Below are 20,098 nucleotides of genomic sequence, written 5' to 3' on the forward strand. Positions count from 1 at the left end.
GACAGGGGATTGCGCAATGGGGAGGTAAAAGGTGATGGCGGGCCTGGCGGGACAGAAGCCCCATTGTTTGGGGCCCAGGCCAGCCTGGGCAAAGGAAAGTTTTAAGCCTGGGGCAGGAAGGAGGGAGGCTCTGCAGGGGGTGCCAGCTGGCAGGGCTCTTGCCTTGGGACCCTGGAGGGGTGCAGGTGCTGAGCAGGACCACCTCCACCCCACCAGGGGGTGGATTTGATAGAAGGGGCAGTGTTTGGTGAGATGCCTGGGCTGATGGGGAGGGCAGACCCAAAGAGGGATCTTAGGGCAGGGAGGCAGCGCCCCCCCCACCACACCCACTCCATCTTCCCCGAAATCCCCCCGGGGAGGATGAGTCTCCCAAGGCATCTGCAGGGTCCTAAACTATCCTTCTGTAGATTCCAGTCATTCCTGGAAACCAAGACGGCTTGGGGCAGCTCCAAGGCTTGGGAGGAGGGGGCTGGTGCCCAGTGAAGAGGGGTGCCCAAGACTGTATTTATTACTGAGGGGTCGCAGGGAGGCTTAGTCATTTTTGCCGCCCACACTCTCCGCATCATTTCTCTAACTTAGGTCCCAAACTCGGAACTCCGCCGCCCCCTAATCTTCCTTTGTCTGCGCAAGACCCTCGGCCCCACCGCGAAGCCCACCGGGCAGTCCTTCCCAGGGTCAGCAGACCACTAAACGTTTCTGCCTCGGTTGGAGCTGGCCCCCTAAGGGAACGGCTTCCACCCGAGACCCGGCAAGGTGAGTCGCGTGCTCAGGATCCCTCTCCCCAAGTCCCAGCTTCGGGGGTTACGCGGGGCGATTCCAGGTGCGAACCCGCTGGGGCCCCTCCCTTCCTCCGCCGGCCGGGGCGGCGCGCCCCGCGGGGCGGTACAAAAAGCGATCCCGCCCAGCTTTCCTCACTTGACTTTGAGTGTCCCGCGGCGGTCGCGGGGAGCGGGGAGGCGGAGGCGAGAGAGGCAGCGGGGCTCAGCCCACACCCTTCACCAGGTAGGGCCTCTCCCCTGCTCGGAAGGGGAGAGAGAGTTGTAGACAGAAGGAGCAGAGAGGAGGAGGGGCAGGCGGAGGGGCCGAGACAGGTGGCAGAGAGGGAAAGTAGAGGGGGGCAAAGGGGCACAGCGCGAGGGACACGTGAAGGCACAAAGTCAGGGCCCCCATCAAGGACCGAGGCTGGGCAGGGATCCAGGATTGAAGGAGACCTGGGGTTCGAGGCCTGGGTGTGGCCTTGGGGGGGGCACCAAGAATGCCACCGTCCCCACCTCCAATTCCCTGAGGGTCCCCTGGCAGGTCAGAGAGGGGCTCCACTTCTTGCCCAAGCTCCCTCCCCGCCCTGTAAACCAGGGCACAGAGACTGTGGCTCCTCGCCCCTGTCCTGCCAGGGGACGCAGGAGTCAAGGGTCCGTGTTGGATCCCCGCAGACTCACAGCCCCAGGAAGAAGGGGAGAGCGGTCCCCGGGGGTGCCAGGGGATCGCTGCTGCCCGCCACTTCTAACACCTGACCTCTGTCCTCCCTGGGCCCAGGAGGCACCATGTGGCGCCGTCCACTGGGGCTGCTGCTGCTGCTGTTGCTGCTGCTGGCTGGCGAGTTGGGCGTGGGCGCCCGGCGGGGTCGTAGGCGCCGGGAGCTAGCACCGGCTCTGCACCAGCGTGGCATTCGGGACGCTGGGGGCCGGTACTGCCAGGAGCAGGACCTCTGCTGCCGTGGCCGCGCGGATGACTGCGCCCTGCCCTACCTGGGTGTGACCTGTTACTGTGACCTCTTCTGCAACCGCACCGTTTCCGACTGCTGCCCTGACTTCTGGGACTTCTGCCTTGGCGTGCCACCCCCCTTCCCCCCCATCCAAGGTGGGCACCAGACGGCCAGGGGTGGGTCGCGTTGTCAAGGCCAAAACTCATCAAGGCTCAGGAGCAAGGCTGATGCATTGACGTTTCCAGGGGAGGCTTCTGGGTAGCATGTGGAAAGAGACCCCGCCCCTCTCTCTTTACTTCTGCGAAGTACTCACTGGTCCAACTTGAATCTCTCCTGTAAGATTGAAAAAGCACCTCGGTCAGTGGGATTTTCATGTGGCCCAGGAGAAGGGCAGCCACCCTTTCTCCCAGTCCTTCCTGTCTCTGTATTCCGGACTGAGAAGGTGCTGGCCCCACCTGCTGACTCACTCTCAGATTGATAAAGCACACAAGCATTGGTCAGCGTCATTCTAGCAGTTCCTCTGCTTCTGCTCAGGATTCCTTATCCCTGAGATGGCTGGTCACACCTGGGAGGTGGGTCAAGTCTGTTCCTAACTTCAGCCCTTACCACCATCCACCCATCCTAATCCAAGAGGAGAATCACTTGACTTCCTTCCTATAATTCCACAGGGCTACAGGTGTGCCTGGGTTGTCATCCCGAAGTCCCGTATTATCTCAAGGGAGTCATGTACCTTCTTTGGGCTTTGGCTTTCCTATATTCGTCCCACTCCCCATCTCCAAACCCCAGCTCATTTAACTGGCATAGGATCTAAGGAATGTTGTGGCTGGCATCCAAGTGAAGCAAGAGGGATTTGGGTTAGAGTCAGTGAAGAACTTCCAAGTAGTGGGAAGTTGATATGGAGACTCTCAGGAGATGTCTTAATTTATAGCTTGGCTTGGCTTTCAGTGAGGGCTGGTGTGTGTGTGTCTGGGAGGATTCAGGACACCAGACCTCTGAGGATCTGGCCATCTCAGCCCATCGTCCCTGGTCTTAGTTCCACTTCTCTTCCTGTCTTCCCTCCCACCAGGATGTATGCACAAGGGTCGCATCTATCCAGTCTTGGGAACCTACTGGGACAACTGTAACCGTTGGTGAGTATTTGGGACTTGGAGGGGGCTTGCCTGGTGGGCTTTGTGGCAACAGACTTGTTTCACATCCTATCCCTGTCACTCATTTGCTGGGGGCAAGGCCTCAGTTTCCTCATCTGTAACATGGGAATTTTTACCTGGACCATGTCAGCTTCTACACCAGCATTCCAACAGCAGTCCCCAGGAGTAGTCAACCCTGGATGCCCGGCTTCAGGTGCAGCTCCTTCTGTCTGGGGCCGGGCTACTTCCCCTCCTAGCCGTTCTCACTGTCACAGGAGAGTCCAAGAAGGGGGCGCCAGGAAGGAAACCTCTGACTGCAGCATCCGCTGACCTGGACCGGATGAGGGTCAGGGATGGCTGAACTGGCAGCCAGCCAGAGTGTAGTGGGGCCTTCCCTGGAATGTGGCCCCTCCTCCCCCCCCACCCCTCCCCACACTTCCCAGCAAGAAGATGAAGGGGTTGGGGTACGCCACTACCCTAATCAAGGGCCCGAGATGTGAGGGAGGAAGCCTTGAGTGCTTTAATGAAAGTAAGGGGGACCCTAAGACTTAGAGCAGCAGGCCCTGCACCCACTCCACCCCCTGCTCTGGGACTGAGAGGGCCTCTGGGGGGAAGAAACTTTTAGGAATTCGTGATGTGTAAGTGATTTCCATTGCCTCACTGGTGTGAGGGGTGCCTGGGTCACAGTGAGAGTGAGGATTTATGCATTTCAGCATGTGTCAGGGTGAGAGTGCACATGCACTCACATGTGCAAGCTTTGAGTGTGTGTGACCCGTGTGTGTGTTTCAAAAGATGGAGTACGCCTGCATGATTCTGCTGGCGCCGATAGGATGGACATGAAGGGGTTAACACTCTGTCCCTTCCCTCGGCCTGGCCACCCAGGCCCCCTCTGGAATGCTGGGACCTGCTGCCACCAGCCCTGCCTAGACCTGCTCGAACAGCCCTGACGGCAAAGAGGGAGGCAGCAAGCGAGGCCTGACCAAGCCACCTCCCTGCCAGTCCAGCTCTGGCTGTGTTCCCTGCACTTGACACCTGAGGGAGGGTATGGGGCGGTGTCTGGGGGCCCCTCAGACTCTGCGAGCCCTCCAGGGATGTTTTGAGAGCCAGAGGGGGAGGGGGAAGATAAGAACCTTCCTGAACATGCCTGTAGCTCCTGGGGCTGGAGAGCCCAGCCATACTGGGTCTTGTCCCCTTGAGGCTCCTTAAAAGGCAACAATGGAGGCGGGAGCCTCGGGCAAGCTCAGAAGGACGAAGTTCAGCATCTTGTCATAGCAGAGTTATGAGCTTGGCAAAGCATTGTAGAATTCACAGGATTCAGCTGTTCAGTTGACACCTATTAGAGACCTACTATGTGCCCAGCGTGGCGCTGGGTCAAGGAGATGCGGCCAGTATGCGGCAGACAGTCCTTGTCCCTGCACGAGAGCCTAGGTGACACAAATCATAAACCTGTCATTACAACCTGTTCCAGGTGTGACGGGGGGACAGAGGTCAACAGGGGATCCTAGCTCTGAGTGGGGTGGGGGCGAGGGAAGGCCACTCGGGAAGGGACGTTTATGCAGATACCAGGGAGATGAGAGCGTGAGTGGCCCAGGCCCAGGAGGAGGGAACAAGGGGGGCGATGGCTGGTGGAAAGGCCAGGAGGTGGGGCCAAGCTCATTGCAGCTGGAGCTGTGAAATGGGGAGAGACGCCTGGGGAGGTGCAGGCCATGTCCCCTGAGTCTCATAAACTGTGCCTAGGATGTTGCATTTTGTTCTAAGTGTCGTGGGAAGCCACTTAGGGAGCACACACTGATGTGTGTTGCTCAAAGATCTCATTGGCTTTAAGAGTGCGATGTGTGGACTGGGGGAAGGGGATTATAAAGTGTTAGAGAGCCTGGTAAGGAAGCCACTGCCGTGGTCCCGGGACCAGAGTAGGGTGATGGTGGTGGAGGGGTAAGAGGCAAGTGGGTTCCGAGTCTTTCATGATGCTGGGTCTGCTAATAGGGGAGGCATGTGGCAGAAAGCAATCTCCAACATGATGTGGGTGGTGGGGGCAGGGCTGAGTAATGGTGGAGACGTCACGGACCACACGGAGTTCTGGCTTGAACAGCCCAGTAGATAAGGTGGTGTTGTCTGAGTTGAGGATGTTGTTAGGGGGAGGAACAGGTTTGGGGGAGATAGCCGTTTTGAGATGCTATTCACATACCCAGAGGAGATGTCAGGAGGCCAGTTGGATCTGAATCTGAAACTCAAGGGGGCGGGGAGTCGGGGTTCCTGTACTGAGAACAATAATGGGAGATGACAATTTCGGAGCACATAACATGGGCCAGGCCTTGGGCTTTGCAAGCTTGCCTTGTAATCCCTGGAAGTTGGCACTATTATTATCCTCATTTTACAGATGACATTGAGGGAGAGTTTTAAATAACTTACCTAAGGTGACACCGGCTTCCCTGGCGACTCAGTGGTAAAGCATCTGCCTGCCAAAGCAGGTGCTGCAGGTTCGATCCCTGGGTCGGGAAGACTCCCTAGAGAAGGAAATGGCAACCCACTCCAGTGTTCCTACCTGGAAATCCCATGGACAGAGGAGCCTGATGGACTACAGTCTGCTGCTGCATAGCTGCTTCAATCATCTCTGACTCTGTGCGACCCTACAGACTGTAGCCCACCAGGCTCCTCTGTCCATGGGATTCTCCAGGCAAGGGTACTGGAGCAGGTTGCCACGCCCTCCCCCAGGGGATCTCCCCAACCCAGGGATTGAACCCAGGTCTCCCACATTGCAGGGGGATATTTTTTACCACTGAGCCACCAGGGAAGCTCCGGGCTACAGTGTATGGGATCACAAAAGAGTCAGATACGATGCAGCAACTAAACAGCAAAGAACAGAAAGGCCACTAGTCAGCTAAAATCAGAACCCTCGATTCCATTCGGAATCCATGGTCTTAATCATTTCACTATATTGCCCCGTTCATTCATTCATTCATTCAACAGATATTTATTAGGTCTCTACTATGTGTTAGATTTTGTTTGGGGGCACTGATGATATCAAATAATACCTGCCCTCAAGGACATTAGATCCTATGAGGAAATAGGTATAAACAATATAAATAACTAAAGCTATAATACGTCAGATAGTGATGACAGGCTGAGGAGAAAATAAATCAGGAAAGCAGGGTAGGAAGGATGGAGGATGCTGAGATAGGGTGTTCAGGGCAAGCTGCCCTGAGAAGGTGACATCTGAAGAAGTGAGAGGGGGCCATGAGGATGCTTCCTCCTAGGAAGGAGAGCTCAAAGGCCCAGAGGCAGGAGCACGACTCGTGTCGACCGTCAGGGGACCAGCTGGCTGGGGCCTTAGGAACCAGGTCTTGGAGGAGGGGGCCAGAGAGAAGACAGCTCGTGCGAGGCCTTGCTGGCATGGAAGGACTCTGGCTCTTATGCTGCCATGTGAAGCCAGTGGCGAGTTTTGGGCAGGGGAATGGCATGATATGACTTGGGTTTAACAGGATCACTGTGTTAAAAATATAGTGAAGGGGAGGTGCCCAGGGCCGAAAAGAACAGTGAGGAGGCTGCAGCCTAATCCAGGTGAAAGGTGATTGGACCGCGGTGGCTGCAGGAAAGAATGAGACGCGGTTTGGATTCTGGATGTGTTTTTAAGGTAAAGTCAACAGATCTGCCAATGAATCAGGTCAGCACGTGAGAGAAAGAGTCAAGGGTGCCTCCCAGGCTTTTGGCCTGCACTCCAGGAAGGATAGAGTGGCTGTTTTCGAGGACTGTGGCAGGTGCAGGCCTGGGAGTAGGAGAGGGGAGAGCAGGAGTTCGGTTTGAGATGTGAGGAGTGTAACCTATTAGACACCCCGGAGGTGAGGCTGTGTAGCAGCCAAGATCCTGGAATCTGGAGTTCAGGGAGAGATCTGAGGAGTAGATGTAAACTTGAGAATCATGAACTTGAAACTGACATTTAAAGCCACCGGGCTGCATGGGATCACCTGGGGGGTCCTCTCGTAGGTGCTGATGTGGAATTTAAGGCCTGCATGTTCAGACCTCCAAGGCCTCCTCCCTTCCAAGGATGCCCAGCCTTACCTCACTTCTTCCTTCCCTCCTGTTTTTCCAGTACCTGCCATGAGAAAGAGCAGTGGGAGTGTGACCAGGAACCATGCCTGGTGGACGAAGACATGATCAAGGCCATCAACCAAGGCAACTACGGGTGAGAGGCCCGAAGCGTGACCCCAGTGGGCACGCGTGCACGTGCATGCACGTACTTTCTGCCCGAGAGGCGCGTCCTGCCAGGGGTGCCCACACTCAGATCTTATTCGTGTGTACACTCAGCCAGTAGGCGTCTCTCCCACTCACATGCGCATTCCTCCAGGACCCCCAGCCTTGGCAGGCCTGTGACCTCCACCCCCTCTCTTTCAGCTGGCGGGCTGGGAACCACAGTGCCTTCTGGGGCATGACCCTGGATGAGGGCATTCGCTACCGCCTAGGCACCGTCCGCCCATCTTCCTCCGTCACCAATATGAATGAGATTCACGTAAGTGCACCCCTGCCTACAATCCTGCCATCTCCCTTTGGCCTATGACTCCAGGGACCCTGGCACCTTGTGCCCTGTTTCTCCAAGGGCCCAGGCCCACTGACAGGCTGTGTATTGTGGCCAAGTGGCTCCCCTTCTCTGGGCCTTAAGTTTCTGCCGATAACTTGATAGACTGCACTGTAAGAACTGGTGCTCAGATTCAGAGTTTTGTGGTCCCGGCATCTCACCCTCCCTGGCTTCTCGAGCCTCCCCAGCTTGGGAAAAAATGTCATTGGTCCCAGTATGACGGGGTCAGAGCCCTAAAGGGCCAGGAGGTCACCTTGGTATTTTGGGAAGGAAGGGACAGGCACTCCCCCAGTTTTGGCCAGAGAGCAGCAATTCTCGGAAACAAATGCCATCTCAGCAGAACCTCAAGGGAGGAGGGGGTTTCTCCCTTCCCACCAGTGGGACCCTCTAGAGGGAGAAATGGGAACCAGAGCCAGGACAGTTCCAAGGGTGAGGAAGGGGTGCTTCAGCCGGACAGGGCTGGGCCATATGCCGGAGGCTCTGTCACTGGCGGGCAAGGAGGGGCTGGTGTTTGGCTGGAGTGGCCGGCCCTGCAGAGGGAGTTCAGCTCAAGGCTGGGGTGACCAGACCCTGCCCCTGCCCTTACTCCCTGGGGCCTCTGGCTATTTTCTGCCTCCTGCTGTTTGCTTTGGCAGCCTGCCCAGTCACGGGACCTTACTGCTTCTTCCCTCCCCTGCCCTTTGGGGCCCGAATCCCAAGGTCCTGGTGGAAAGAAGGATGTAAGTGGATCAGAAGGTGCAGAGCAGGAAAGAAGCCGGAATGGAAAGTGGCCCGGTCACTTACCTGTCTCTGGCTTCAACCGCTCCACCTGTAAACAGGGCTAGTCACTCCCCAGCTGACGCTAGGGAGGCACTAAATGGTGCCTGCTTCTCCCTCTGGGTCAAGGTGGAGGTTGCTGGAATCTCTCAGATCAAATCTCTCAGATCTTGGCGGGCTCAAGATCAAATTGCTGAAGGTTCTGGACTCTTGGGAGACCTCCCATGCCTAGGGCCCCGGAGGGTCAGGCTGGGGCAGAGGCAGGAGACAGACAAGAGTGGCCTTTACCTTGCAGACAGTGCTGGGTCCAGGGGAGGTGCTGCCCAGAACCTTCGAGGCCTCTGAGAAGTGGCCCAACCTGATCCACGACCCTCTAGACCAGGGCAACTGTGCAGGCTCCTGGGCCTTCTCCACGGCAGGTAGGTTCAAGGGCAGGGGCTGGCCAGGTGGGAAAGGGGGGCCAAGGCCTGACCCCCTCACAGCCCCTCTACCTCCCTTCCCAGCTGTGGCATCCGATCGAGTCTCAATCCATTCTCTGGGGCACATGTCACCTGTCCTGTCGCCCCAGAACCTGCTGTCTTGTGACACGCACAACCAGCAGGGTTGCCGTGGTGGGCGACTGGATGGTGCCTGGTGGTTCCTGCGCCGACGAGGGTGAGCAGCAGGGGGCACGGACAGGGAAGAGGGCATGAGCAGGGGTCTCAGGAAGCGAAAGCCTGCAGGAAGGGCCTGGGCCAGGCTGCCCCATGCTCATTCTGTCCCCACTCCCTCCCGCTGCCCCTGCAGGGTTGTGTCTGACCACTGCTACCCGTTCTCCGGCCATGGGCGGGACGAGGCTGTCCCCGCACCCCCCTGCATGATGCACAGTCGGGCCATGGGTCGGGGCAAACGCCAGGCCACCGCACGCTGCCCCAATAGCTATGTCCATGCCAATGACATCTACCAGGTCACTCCTGCCTACCGCCTCGGCTCCAACGTAAGTCTGCACTTGAGTGAGGGGCAAAGGCAGGAGAGAGCTGGAAGCCTGACCAAAGGCTGGAGCCTCACGCCTGATGCATCCTCTCCTCCCCACCCCCTCACCCTCCAGGAGAAAGAAATCATGAAGGAGCTGATGGAGAATGGTCCTGTCCAAGGTAAATGCCCCTCATCCTGCCCCGTGATATCAGAAGCTTATGCCTGCTTGAGACTGGGCACCCTGGCACAGGTGGTCCCTACAGCCTTGAGCAGCAAGTCCACTGGGGCCAGGAGTGGGGGACTATGTCCCCTCCTCAGGGGTGGCACCTGGAGGGGCCACTTAGAGCCTTGGTACCAGAGGCTCTGGGACCTGGGCATGTATCTCCAGGCTTGGGCGTCAGTGCCTGTGCTGATGGGCTGAGCCACCTCCTCTGACCTCTGCCCACAGCCCTCATGGAGGTGCATGAGGACTTCTTCCTATATCAGAGCGGTATCTACAGCCACACACCAGTGAGCCTCGGGAGGCCAGAGCGATACCGCCGGCATGGGACCCATTCGGTTAAGATCACAGGGTAAGGGGCTTGGTGGGCAAGGGGGCTGGGGGCAGCTAGGGGCTCTAAACCTCCCTTGAATCCTTGCCACCTCTCTGCAAAGCTCCATTTCAAAGAGGAGGAAACTGAGACTCAGAAAGAGGAGGTACTTGCCTCAGGGCACACCAAGAATTAGGGGCCTTTCAAAGTGTTCTAGAACAGTTCCTTACACACCAGGAGATATCACTCCAAATCAAATACAGACAAGGATCCAAGGGCTGCCCCAGCTCTCTGCAGCTCAGCGCCTGTCCCAGCTTTGCCTGACTGACTGACTCATACCTCCAGCCTGCAGTTTCCCCCACTGATGTAACAGGAGATGCTAGAGTCATTGATTTCAATAGTCTAACCGATAAAATATACTTTGTACCCACCTCCACCCCCCCAACCAGCCAGGTAAGGATGGAGGACAGGCAGATGTGTGCCCCCTCCCCGATGTGGGTTTCTGGAAGGTGTAGGCTTTTCTGCTCCCCGTTCCAGATGTCCCTTTGTGCCCCGTGGGGGACTTAGAGATGTGGAGACTGAGGGAGGTGCAGAGAGGGACAGTGGTGTGCCGTCCTAAGTCGCTTCAGTCTCTTCCGCCTCTTCGGGACCCTATGGACGGTAGCCCACCAGGTTCCTCTGTCCCTGAGATTCTCCAGGCAAGAATACTGGAGCAGGTTGCCATTTCCTTCTCCAATGCATGAAAGTGAAAAGTGAAAAGTGAAAGGGAAGTCGTTCAGTCATGTCCGACTCTGACTCTTCGGGATCCCATGGACTGCAGCCTTCCAGGCTCCTCCAGCCATGGGATTTTCCAGGCAAGAGTACTGGAGTGGGGTGCCATTGCCTTCTCCCGCCCAAGTCCTGAGGTGACACCAAATCACCAAAGGCAACAGGGGCCTAGCTAGGGAAGGCCGCAGGGGGGCGGGAGCCCCTGAAAGTAGGTGAATCAGCGCCCTTGTGGCTCTGGCTCTGCCCGGCAGGTGGGGCGAGGAGACGCTGCCTGACGGGAGGACCATCAAGTACTGGGTGAGTCCCGGCACCGCGCGCCCTGCGGCCGCTGTCACCTTCCCCTGGCCCTCCTGCCCTTCTCCCCCACCGCGATTCCCCTCCTCACGGCCCCCTCTGCGTTCCCAGACGGCGGCCAACTCGTGGGGCCCGGCCTGGGGCGAGAGGGGCCACTTCCGCATCGTGCGCGGCGCCAACGAGTGCGACATCGAGAGCTTCGTGCTGGGCGTCTGGGGCCGCGTGGGAATGGAGGACATGGGACACCACTGAGGCCACGGGCACCACACCGGGAAGAGCCCCCCTCGTGGGGCGGCAGCCCCCCGCCCCGCCTGCCCGTCCGCCCGACGGGACTCAGGCGCCAGAGGTCTAATCCCTGCGCGGTTCCGCTGACGCAGCGCCCGGCCTGGGAGCCACGGGCTGGCCGGAGCCCCCAGACCTCCCAGCGGGGCCAGGCAGGGGCTGACCGGGGAGGAGCGAGACCCCTACGCAAGATCACTGAAGCCAGGACACCGCCTCCCCGCCCCAGTCTCCAGCCCATGACCTCACCCCACCCTTGTACTTTTATTCTTCAAAGATATTTATTTTTCTTTTCACTGTTTTAAAATAAAAAATACAAAGTATTGATAACTATGGTATCTTGAAATTTCTGGGCATGGAAATCCAGGCCAGAGTTGGAGTGGCATATGGGGGGACTGCAGAAAGGACTGCCTGAGGCTTTGCTGGTTGGCAGGGGTGGGGGTCAGGGGACCAGAAATCTTAGCCTCCATTCAGCCCGAATTGTCAGTGACCTTGGATACTGATCCACTGGGGGTGGGACATGGATGGCGCGGCCTTTGGCCCCAGAGAGATGTGGGCCCGTGGGAATCACCTCTCAGACGCTGAGTCAGCGCTGCCTGGGGTGGGGGGCAGTCCAACCCACCAATCAGCAGAGCTGGCGCCAGTGCCCAGCAGGCAAGGGGGGCATAGCCCCATAGAAGCTGGAGCCTCTGTCTCTGCAGATCATCTTCTCCAAGCCACCCAGGCGAAGGGACCCCCCCCCCCCCGCCACCTCTACCCCTAGGCCAGGTTGGGCCTGCCTCTGTGAGCCCTCTCTCTATCCCATGTCCCCAGGCTATCAGTGCCAGCGGAATTAAGTCCAGACCTCACTTGCATTCAAGGCCGTCAGGACCTCACCAGCTCCTTCACCCAGTGCCCAGGCGACTCCAGAGTCCTCCCTGCTCCCTAATGTCCCGCACACATGCAGACCACTGGGCATTTGCACATGCTGTTTTCTCTCAGCCCAGATGCCCTTCCTTTCCACCTACCCCTGTCGCACTGCTGTTCCCAACCCAGCTCCAAGGTTTCTTCACTCAGGCAGTATCAGGGGAGAGTAATGACTGTGCCAGGTGCTGTGCAAGGGAGCCGTGGTTCCCCAGACCACCCCAACCCCTCTTAGCGTGGCTTAGACACCCCCTCCCTGAACTCAACTGCATCATCCTGCCCTTTCACTGGTATTTCACTATCTTCCTTATGCGGGAAGTTCCTTGAGAAACAGAGACTGGGTCTGGTTCACTAATGAGTCCTGGTACCCATACCTATACCCTGGATAAGGTGGCGTTGCAGTTTGTGGGATGGTTGAATAACACGACCCATTCTTTCCTTTCCATTCCCTTCCCAAGCCTCTAGGCACAGAAGTCAGTATGGAGCCCTGCCTTTCCAGAGGCTCAGGGAGGTTGTGCCTGGGGATAGTCCTCCCCTGGCAACAGTCCTCCTTGCCCCCCAGCTAGAGTCACTGGAGGAGGCAGTAGGGAGGTGTATCCCCTGGAGGGCAGCCCCTCAGAGCCGGCCACGTCCCCCCAGGCCGCCTGGGCATCACCTGAAAGGAATGCGGGGCGACCGATAAGCGGCTGCCTTTGTTTCATTTCCTGTTTGCTAGGACGTCCCGAGCCTGGCTCCCCTGGCCGGCCTGCTTGTCCCCAAGGAGCCAAGGCCAGCCAGAGCCCTGGGGACAACGATGGGAAGGGAGTCCTGAGCAGGGCTGCCCGATTATTACCCCCTCTGCGGCCGCCAGACACGCCTCACAACTCCCACCCCACTGGAAAAACCCCGGACCAGGGGCGCGGCTGGAATTTTTCTACAAGGACCTTTGGCGGAAGCTGTGGGGGTTGGGAAAGGGAGGGAAGCAGGGGCGCGGCTGAGTCTCCAGGCTCTAGCTCTGTCTGCCGGGCTGGGAGGCCTGACCCTGTGCGCCCAAGTAGGGTGAGCCCAGCCCTTCCCTAGCCTCATGGACCAAGGAGCCCCAGGCCTGCGAGCCTCCCCCAACCCCCAAGAGTGCAAATGGGGCTGGGCAGCACTTAGCAGGTCTCTTAGTAACCTCCACCAGCCACCTCTGGTTCTCTGATATTGGCAATGGACTTGTAGGTGTTGTGTTTTAAATCCTCTCACTGGCAGCTCTCAGGACTCAGACACTGGGTTTGTGTTTATTTTATATTTTTATTTATTTTTTTAATTTGAGTGCACCACAATGCATGTGAGATCTTAGTTCCCTGACCAGGGATAGCACCTGCAGTGCCTACATTGGAAGTGTGGAGTCTTAACCACTGGACCACCTGGGAAGTCCATGGACATGTGGTTGTAAAGAGAGAGGCAAACCAAGGACTTCCAACCAGATTACCGCCCTTAAGTCTGTCCATAAAGAAATCCTGGCAGCCCAGCACCCTGCTCTGTGTCCTGAGGCTAGTCCCTTACCCTCTCTGGGCCACGGGCATGAGTCCTTAGACAAACCTGGGTTTGAACCCCTGCTCTGCTTGTTCTGCCCTGGCTATGTAATCTTGACCTTTCAGAGGCTCTGTTTTTCTATCTTTTGTTGTTGTCAGTCCACTCAGTTGTGTCCAACTCTTTGTGACCCCATGGACTACAGCACGCCAGGCTTCTCTGTCCTTCACTATCTCCTGGTGTTTGCTCAAACTCATGTCCATTGAGTCGATGATGCCATCCAACCAACTTATCCTCTGTTGCCCCTTTCTCCTCCTGCCTTCAGTCTTTCTCAGTATCAGGGTCTTTCCAATGAGATGGCTCTTCACATCAGGTGGCCAAAGTGTTGGAGCTTTAGTATCTGTCCTCCCAAGGAATATTCAGGGATGATTTTCTTTAGGATTGATTGATTTGATCTCGTTGCTGTCCAGGGGACTCTTCTCCAGCACCATGGTTCGAAAGCATCAATTCTTCAGTGCTCAGCCTTCTTTATGGTCCAAGTCTCATAACCATACATGACTATTGGAAAAACCATAGCTTTGACTATATGGAACTATAGCTTTTTACTGCTTTTTAATGTGCTGTCTTGGTTTCTATCTTTAACGGGGATAATAATACTCACCTCCTGGAGTTGCTGAGAGGATTAAAAGAGACAAAACATGCTAAACATTTAGCAGCATACTTGGAAAGTATTAAATGGTAACAGCGCTAATCTTTTAAAGGGGGTAATGTAAAAGCTTTTTGTAATGAGCTAAACTTTTTTTAGTGCTTAACCATAGCCTCTGACAGCATGTTGTTCTGGTTGTTTTGCATGTATTATCTCATTTAATGGTCAGGAAAGCCTGGCAGGCTACAGTCCATGGGGTTGCAGAGTCAGACACAACTTAGTGACTGAACAACATCTCATTTAATACTAAAAATAAACTTCTACTTCCTTTTTTTGCAGATAGTTGAGGCAGGATTAAACTCAGGCTGCCTAAATTCTCATACTAATCAGCTCTGTACTAATAGTGGTTGTTTGGTAGTGTTAATCCAATTTCCCTAAGTCCTTTCCCTGCATGACAAACTCTTAGTCATCCTTCAAAACCCAGCTCAAACATCCCTCCTCTGGAAAGCCTTTCAGAGTAGCCACCTTCTAGACCTCCAGAGACTCTAGCATCCATCCCTGGTGCGTGTGTGTCTCAGTTGCTCAGTCGTGCTTGACTCTTCATGACCCCAGGGGCCGTAGCCCGTCAAGCTCCTTTGTCCGTGGGATTTTCTGGGCAGGAATACTAGAGTGTGTTGCTATGTCCTTCTCCAGGGGATCTTCCCGACCCAGGGATGGAACCCATGTCACCTTGTCTCTGCATTGGCAGGTGGATTCTTCACCACTGATCCACCTGGAAAGCCCAAATTCCTAGTACAGAGGGGCAACATTTCCTCCCACAAATCATTGCGGCCGGAGTTTTTTTTTCCTTAGTCCCATCCTTCCTATGCACCAATGTTCCTCTTGGGAATTCATTCTGGCCTCCTGTGGGGCTCCGCGGGGGCCCCAGGCACCTGACTTTCGTTTTCTGTGAGCTGCTGAGTTACCTCCCTTCACTAGCGCTGATGCCTCACATCTTCCTGGTATCTTGCCAAATCCCATCCTTGCCTGGTGCCCATTAAGGGAAAGGAATCCATGCCCCCTGAGCCTGCGGTTCACCAGGCCTTGGGCTGAGCGCTGCGTACACTTCAGCTCATTTGATCCTACACACAACCCTGTGAGAAAGATATCTTTAGAAACCAAAGCTAACCAGTGAGGCAACTCTGGGAATCTGAGGGAGGAGTGAACTTCCAGACTGTGAGCAGGGCTGGTGGGCCCAAGCACAGCCAGAACTAGGAATGCAAACCTGGCCAGGACTCACATTCTCTCTCTCCCTCTCTAGACTAACTCTGCTATTAGGAAGGACATTCGACCAATGACAACTCTTGAGCTTTTCACATTTTCACAGCTGTCTTCTCAGTTCTAACTCAAAACAGAACGGAACAGGGAAGGCTTCTGATTGGCCCAGCTCTAATCTATAGCCAAAGGACAGGATCATAGATGCCACGACCACCCTGGATGAACGAGTGTTTGGAGGAGGAAACCCTGAAGAAGGGGAAGACTGCTGTTCCAGGGAAAAGAAGAGAAGATGACCAGATGACCAAAGCAGTCCACAGCAGCCAGGGGTTACTGTCACCGTCATTGGACAGATAAGGAGATAGAGGCTCAGGGGAACGTGGGATTGGTCAGCTCACTTAGCTGTTAAGTGGTGCCGCTGGATACAACCCACATTGCCTACCACTCGATTTATACATCAACCCAAAGAGATGACTGTGTAGGTCAAAGAGTGAGAGATTCCTTCCCCAGCTTCTCCCTGAAGACTCATTCCTGAGCCCTGGGAGATAACGTGTCTAGAATTCCATCCATTTCATGAAAATTCTGTGGCTCTGACATTAACACCCAGGGTAGTTTTCCCAAAGGAAAGCAAGACTGAGTCTGAGCAGGCCTTCCAGGAGAGCATCCTGCTTTCTGATCCCAGGGGAAGAGCGTGGTCCCCATCATGGGATGTGATGAGATGGTTGAAAGGGAGTTGTTTGCTGGGAGAACAGAGGTATGAGTGAATGAATGGATGCACACAGGCAGGGCCCAGGGGCATGGTCAAGTTGACAGCAGGGCCCCCTGCTGGCTGAATCCGCACCCGCCGCAACCTGGAGAAGTGAAGAGCATGGATCTGGGTGACTCTCAGATCCGAGCACTTGCCCACCTGCATGTTTCACAGACATTCCCCCGGTGAGTCCTCATAACTTTGTGAAGCTTGGAGACCACCCTGAGGAGACAAACAGATGGGGGCAGAACAGGGAATCATCTCAGTCTGTTGGAATCCAGGGCCCCCTCACTCTGTGCCTCTCACCCAGATGATGAGCCAGCCCTGTCAGGATAAGGCTTTGAGGTTCCCCTCATCTGGGGCTCTGTCTTCCACTCAGGTTCCCTTTCCTTGCCTCAACACACACAACTTCCCTTGGAAAGCTTCTAATTCAGAGTCCAACAGACCTAGGCTCAAAGCCCAGCTCCATTGTACTCCTCAAAGCTCGCTTTCCACTCTGAACCTTGGTTTCCTAGTCTGTAAAATGGGAACAGTGATCTCTACTGTCTCTGTGTGGGAGCTGGCCAAGATTGAATGTTTTCCTGAAAATTAGGAAATGAGGGAAACAAGTTGGGCCCACTGAGAGCCCGACTGGAGAAATTGGTACCTAATGAATCAGAGCAGAGATGTACAAAGTCACCATAAAGGGACAGGCTGGCTCTGAGTCCTACAAAATTTGACAGTCACTTGGTGAAGTATTGACCCTTCTAAAGTAGAAAAGCATCCTCAGACAAAGGTAAGTCCCTGTGATTCTGAGATGCTGAGACTGTCCAGGAAGAGGCCACTCTGGCCATCAGACCAGTGGCCAAGCTGAGCCTGTGTTAAGATGGATAAGGAGGGTGTTATTGATGGGTTTTGAGGAGTTCCTTCCCCAGAGACAGGGTGGTACTTTGGAGATTTGGATGTAGGGGTGGTCTTAGACGGGGGCCAGTAACCCAGGGTCTCAGCCTCAAATGCCTTTGGGTCTAAGCAGTTACACGAGTGAGCTAGGAGTGTCAGAACAGGGAGTCATGGGGCCTGTGTCCAGCATGTATTAGAGAGTTCACGCTTGCCTAAAGGCGTTCAGAATCAATGACTTTTAAACACATGATGCCAGCCTGCATTGCTCAGGGTCCCAACAGGAAACAGATGGCGTGCTCTAATTAAGAGAACTTGGGCAGAGTTTATTTTCAAAAGGACTCATGACAAAGTAGGGTGTGGGGGGGGTCATAAGAGAGATTGCAGGGCTCTGAGGCTAACGATAGCATAGCTTTCATTCCCTTAGGTCAGCAGGGTCAGAGGGAAGAAGTGACCAGTTCTGATACAGAGTTATGTAGAGCAGAGGTGACCTCACAGGGAGGAGGCAGGGGAACGAACGTCAGCCTCACTTTCTGCTCCCTTCTCTCCTGCTGGCTTCTCATTCACTAAACCCCACAGGAACCGTGGCTGTGGACTTTCACATGGACAAGCGATACGCTTCTGTCTTATTTAAACCACTGTTTTTAGGGGCGTTCGTAGCAGCAGTCTAGCCCTAACCAGAACACACATAAAAGGAAACATCTGCCAAGAAGATCTAATAATCATGAACTTACGAGGATCATAAACTTGTATTTATTCTGGTGAAACATACACAGCAAATCTGGCAGAACCACAAGGAGAAAGCCAGGAACCTATAAACAAAGTGGGAAAGTTTCTGTTTCAAAGTGGGAAATTTGAATTACACTTTCTTAAAACCAGAAGATCAAATAGCAAAACGTTAGGAAGGATACAGAAATTAGGACAATGTAATTAAGAACTTCATCTGCTGGGTAAACATAAACTTTACTCCTCCTTACACAAAGAATACCCATTGTTTTCAAGCTCACATGGAACATTTTTAAAAATACCACATTTGTGGCCATAAAGGAAGTCTAAAATTTCTTTTCAAGAATTGATATCAGTCACGTTCTGTAGCCCCAATATGATAAAACTAGAAACCAACAATAAAAAGTTGGCCAAGGAAATATATTTGTTAACTTAAAAGCATATTTTAAATAATAATCTCTATATGCAATGAGAACATTATAATGAAAATTACAAGATATTTAAAACTGAGTAACAATAAGTAAAGTGAAACTTTGAAGGAAAATTATAGCTTTAAATTCATTTATTAAAAACAGAAAAGATTGGCAACAAATGAATTAAACATCCAACTCAAGATTTTAGGAGAGACCATCAGAAAACTCAAAAAGAATGGAAAAAGGGTGTAATAAAGCAGGAATTAATAATATGGAAAACAAAAAGTTGAACTATTTCTTTAAAAGCCTTAATAAAATAAATTATTAGCACAAAATACACAGTATTGGGAATGAAAAGAAGGCTATGACCAGAGATGCAATGAAGGTTTAAAAAAAAAATCACTAAAAAACACCATGAGGACCTAGTGTTCTGGCACGATAACAGATCAAGATAAAATGAAAAATCCAGGAAGTAAACTCAAAAGGATGAAGTAGATTACAAAAAATGGGGAGCAAAAAGCCCAAAAAAGATTAAATGTGGGAAACTCAAACAAGCAGGGACTTAATAAAAATGATTTTATTTTTGAGTAATCAAAAATAATTTTAGCTGATTTGGGGGATAAAATAAACAAGATAGGCTAAAAACTGGAAAACAATCAAATCATAGACAGGGAGCTATGATCAGAGTTCTAAAGCATTCTAAGGTCCTTTGGCTTAGTCGCCCAGTCGTGTCCGACTCTTTGCAACCCAATGGACTATAGCCCACCAGGCTCCTCTGTCCATGGGGATTCTCCAGGCGAGAATGCTGGAGTGGGTTGCCATGCCCTCCTTCAGAGGATCTTTCCAACCCAGGGATCAAACCCAGGTATCCCACATTGCAGGCGGATTTTTTACCATCTGAGCCACCAGGGAAGCCCATGAATACTGGAGTGGGGAGCCTATCCCTTCTCCAGGGGATCTTCCCAATCCAGGAATCAAACCAGGGTCTCCTGCACTGCAGGGGGATTCTTTACCAGCTGAGCTACCAAGGAAGCCCTGATTGTTCTAAAATAATTGATTAACTGTAGACTTAGTTAACTGAGGTATGCATGTTTAAAATTTAAGGATGACTAATGAAAGCCCAGAAATAGAACATATTCTAACCAGTAGAGAGGAAACAAAGGGAATACAGACATTCCAATCAGTCCACCTCCAGGCAGGAAATGACAAATGAAGAAGCAAAGTTTGTCAGTTTCTAAGATGACCCCAGTGATTGCTGCCTCCTGGGACCCTTGTGTAATTCTCTCCCATAATGTGTGGGTTGGACTTAACGACTAGTTTCTGTTCAGTAGAATGTGGTGAAAGTGATGGTATGTCACTTCCAAGTAGGGCTGGCTTTCTGTGAATAAAGCCTGTACTCTCATGTAGGGTAATCTTCTCAGAAGAGCTCCATGCTTGGTTTAATGATCTGACTCGTTGACTTGAAATTCCTAACAATTTTTAAAATAAGGGGCCCCACAAATTACATAGCCAGTTTTGCCTCCAAATTTCTAAATAGGGTTGCCACATAAAATTCAGGAATCCGGTCAAATCTGAATTTTGAATAAGCATGAATAATTATTTTTAGTATAAGTACATCAAATGCAAATATTGAAATTATTATCTGAAATTTACATTTAACTGAGTACTTTGTATTTTTATAGGTGGTTTCCCTGGTGGCTCAGGTGGTAAAGAGTCTGCCTGCAATATGGGAGAGGCCGGTTTGATCCCTGGCTTGGGAAGATCCCCTGGAGAAAGAAATGGCAACCTGTTCCAGTATTGTTGCCTGGAAAATCCTATGGATGGAGGAGCCTGGTGGGCTACAGTCTGTGGGGTCACAAAGAGTTGGACGTAACTGAGCGGCTGAGTGGCTAACACTGTATTTTTATTGGGTAAATTGTTTCAGCCATCGTAGTAGTTGGGATTTGTTATTTGCAGCTAAATGCATTCCTAACAGGCACATTGGGTGACTGCTAAGCCAAAAGAAGCTGGTGTAGCTTTAGAAGTATCAGATGAAATGCACTTTAAGTCAAAAGGCTG

General features: G+C 53.4%; 1 protein-coding gene across 2 annotated transcripts; it reads left to right on the top strand.

Moving 5' to 3' along the window:
* The first annotated feature begins 589 nt into the window (after positions 1–589).
* Positions 590–11,303, top strand: TINAGL1 (tubulointerstitial nephritis antigen like 1). 2 transcript variants are annotated; one of them, XM_040227985.1, is made up of 12 exons: positions 590–753; positions 1,534–1,857; positions 2,769–2,832; positions 6,917–7,009; positions 7,219–7,333; positions 8,451–8,574; positions 8,659–8,809; positions 8,942–9,131; positions 9,243–9,288; positions 9,558–9,681; positions 10,659–10,704; positions 10,813–11,303. In XM_040227985.1, exons 2-12 carry the CDS (start codon positions 1,542–1,544, stop codon positions 10,951–10,953), a joined length of 1,410 nt encoding a protein of 469 aa, XP_040083919.1. In that variant the 5' UTR covers positions 590–753; positions 1,534–1,541; the 3' UTR covers positions 10,954–11,303. The 2 variants fall into 2 exon arrangements, with proteins under 2 accessions (XP_040083919.1, XP_040083918.1); XM_040227984.1 differs by lacking the exon at positions 590–753 and adding an exon at positions 915–1,002.
* The last annotated feature ends 8,795 nt before the right edge of the window (positions 11,304–20,098 follow it).

The sequence above is a fragment of the Oryx dammah genome, unplaced genomic scaffold (genome assembly GCF_014754425.2).
Source record: "Oryx dammah isolate SB20612 unplaced genomic scaffold, SCBI_Odam_1.1 HiC_scaffold_27, whole genome shotgun sequence".
NCBI lineage: Eukaryota > Metazoa > Chordata > Mammalia > Artiodactyla > Bovidae > Oryx > Oryx dammah.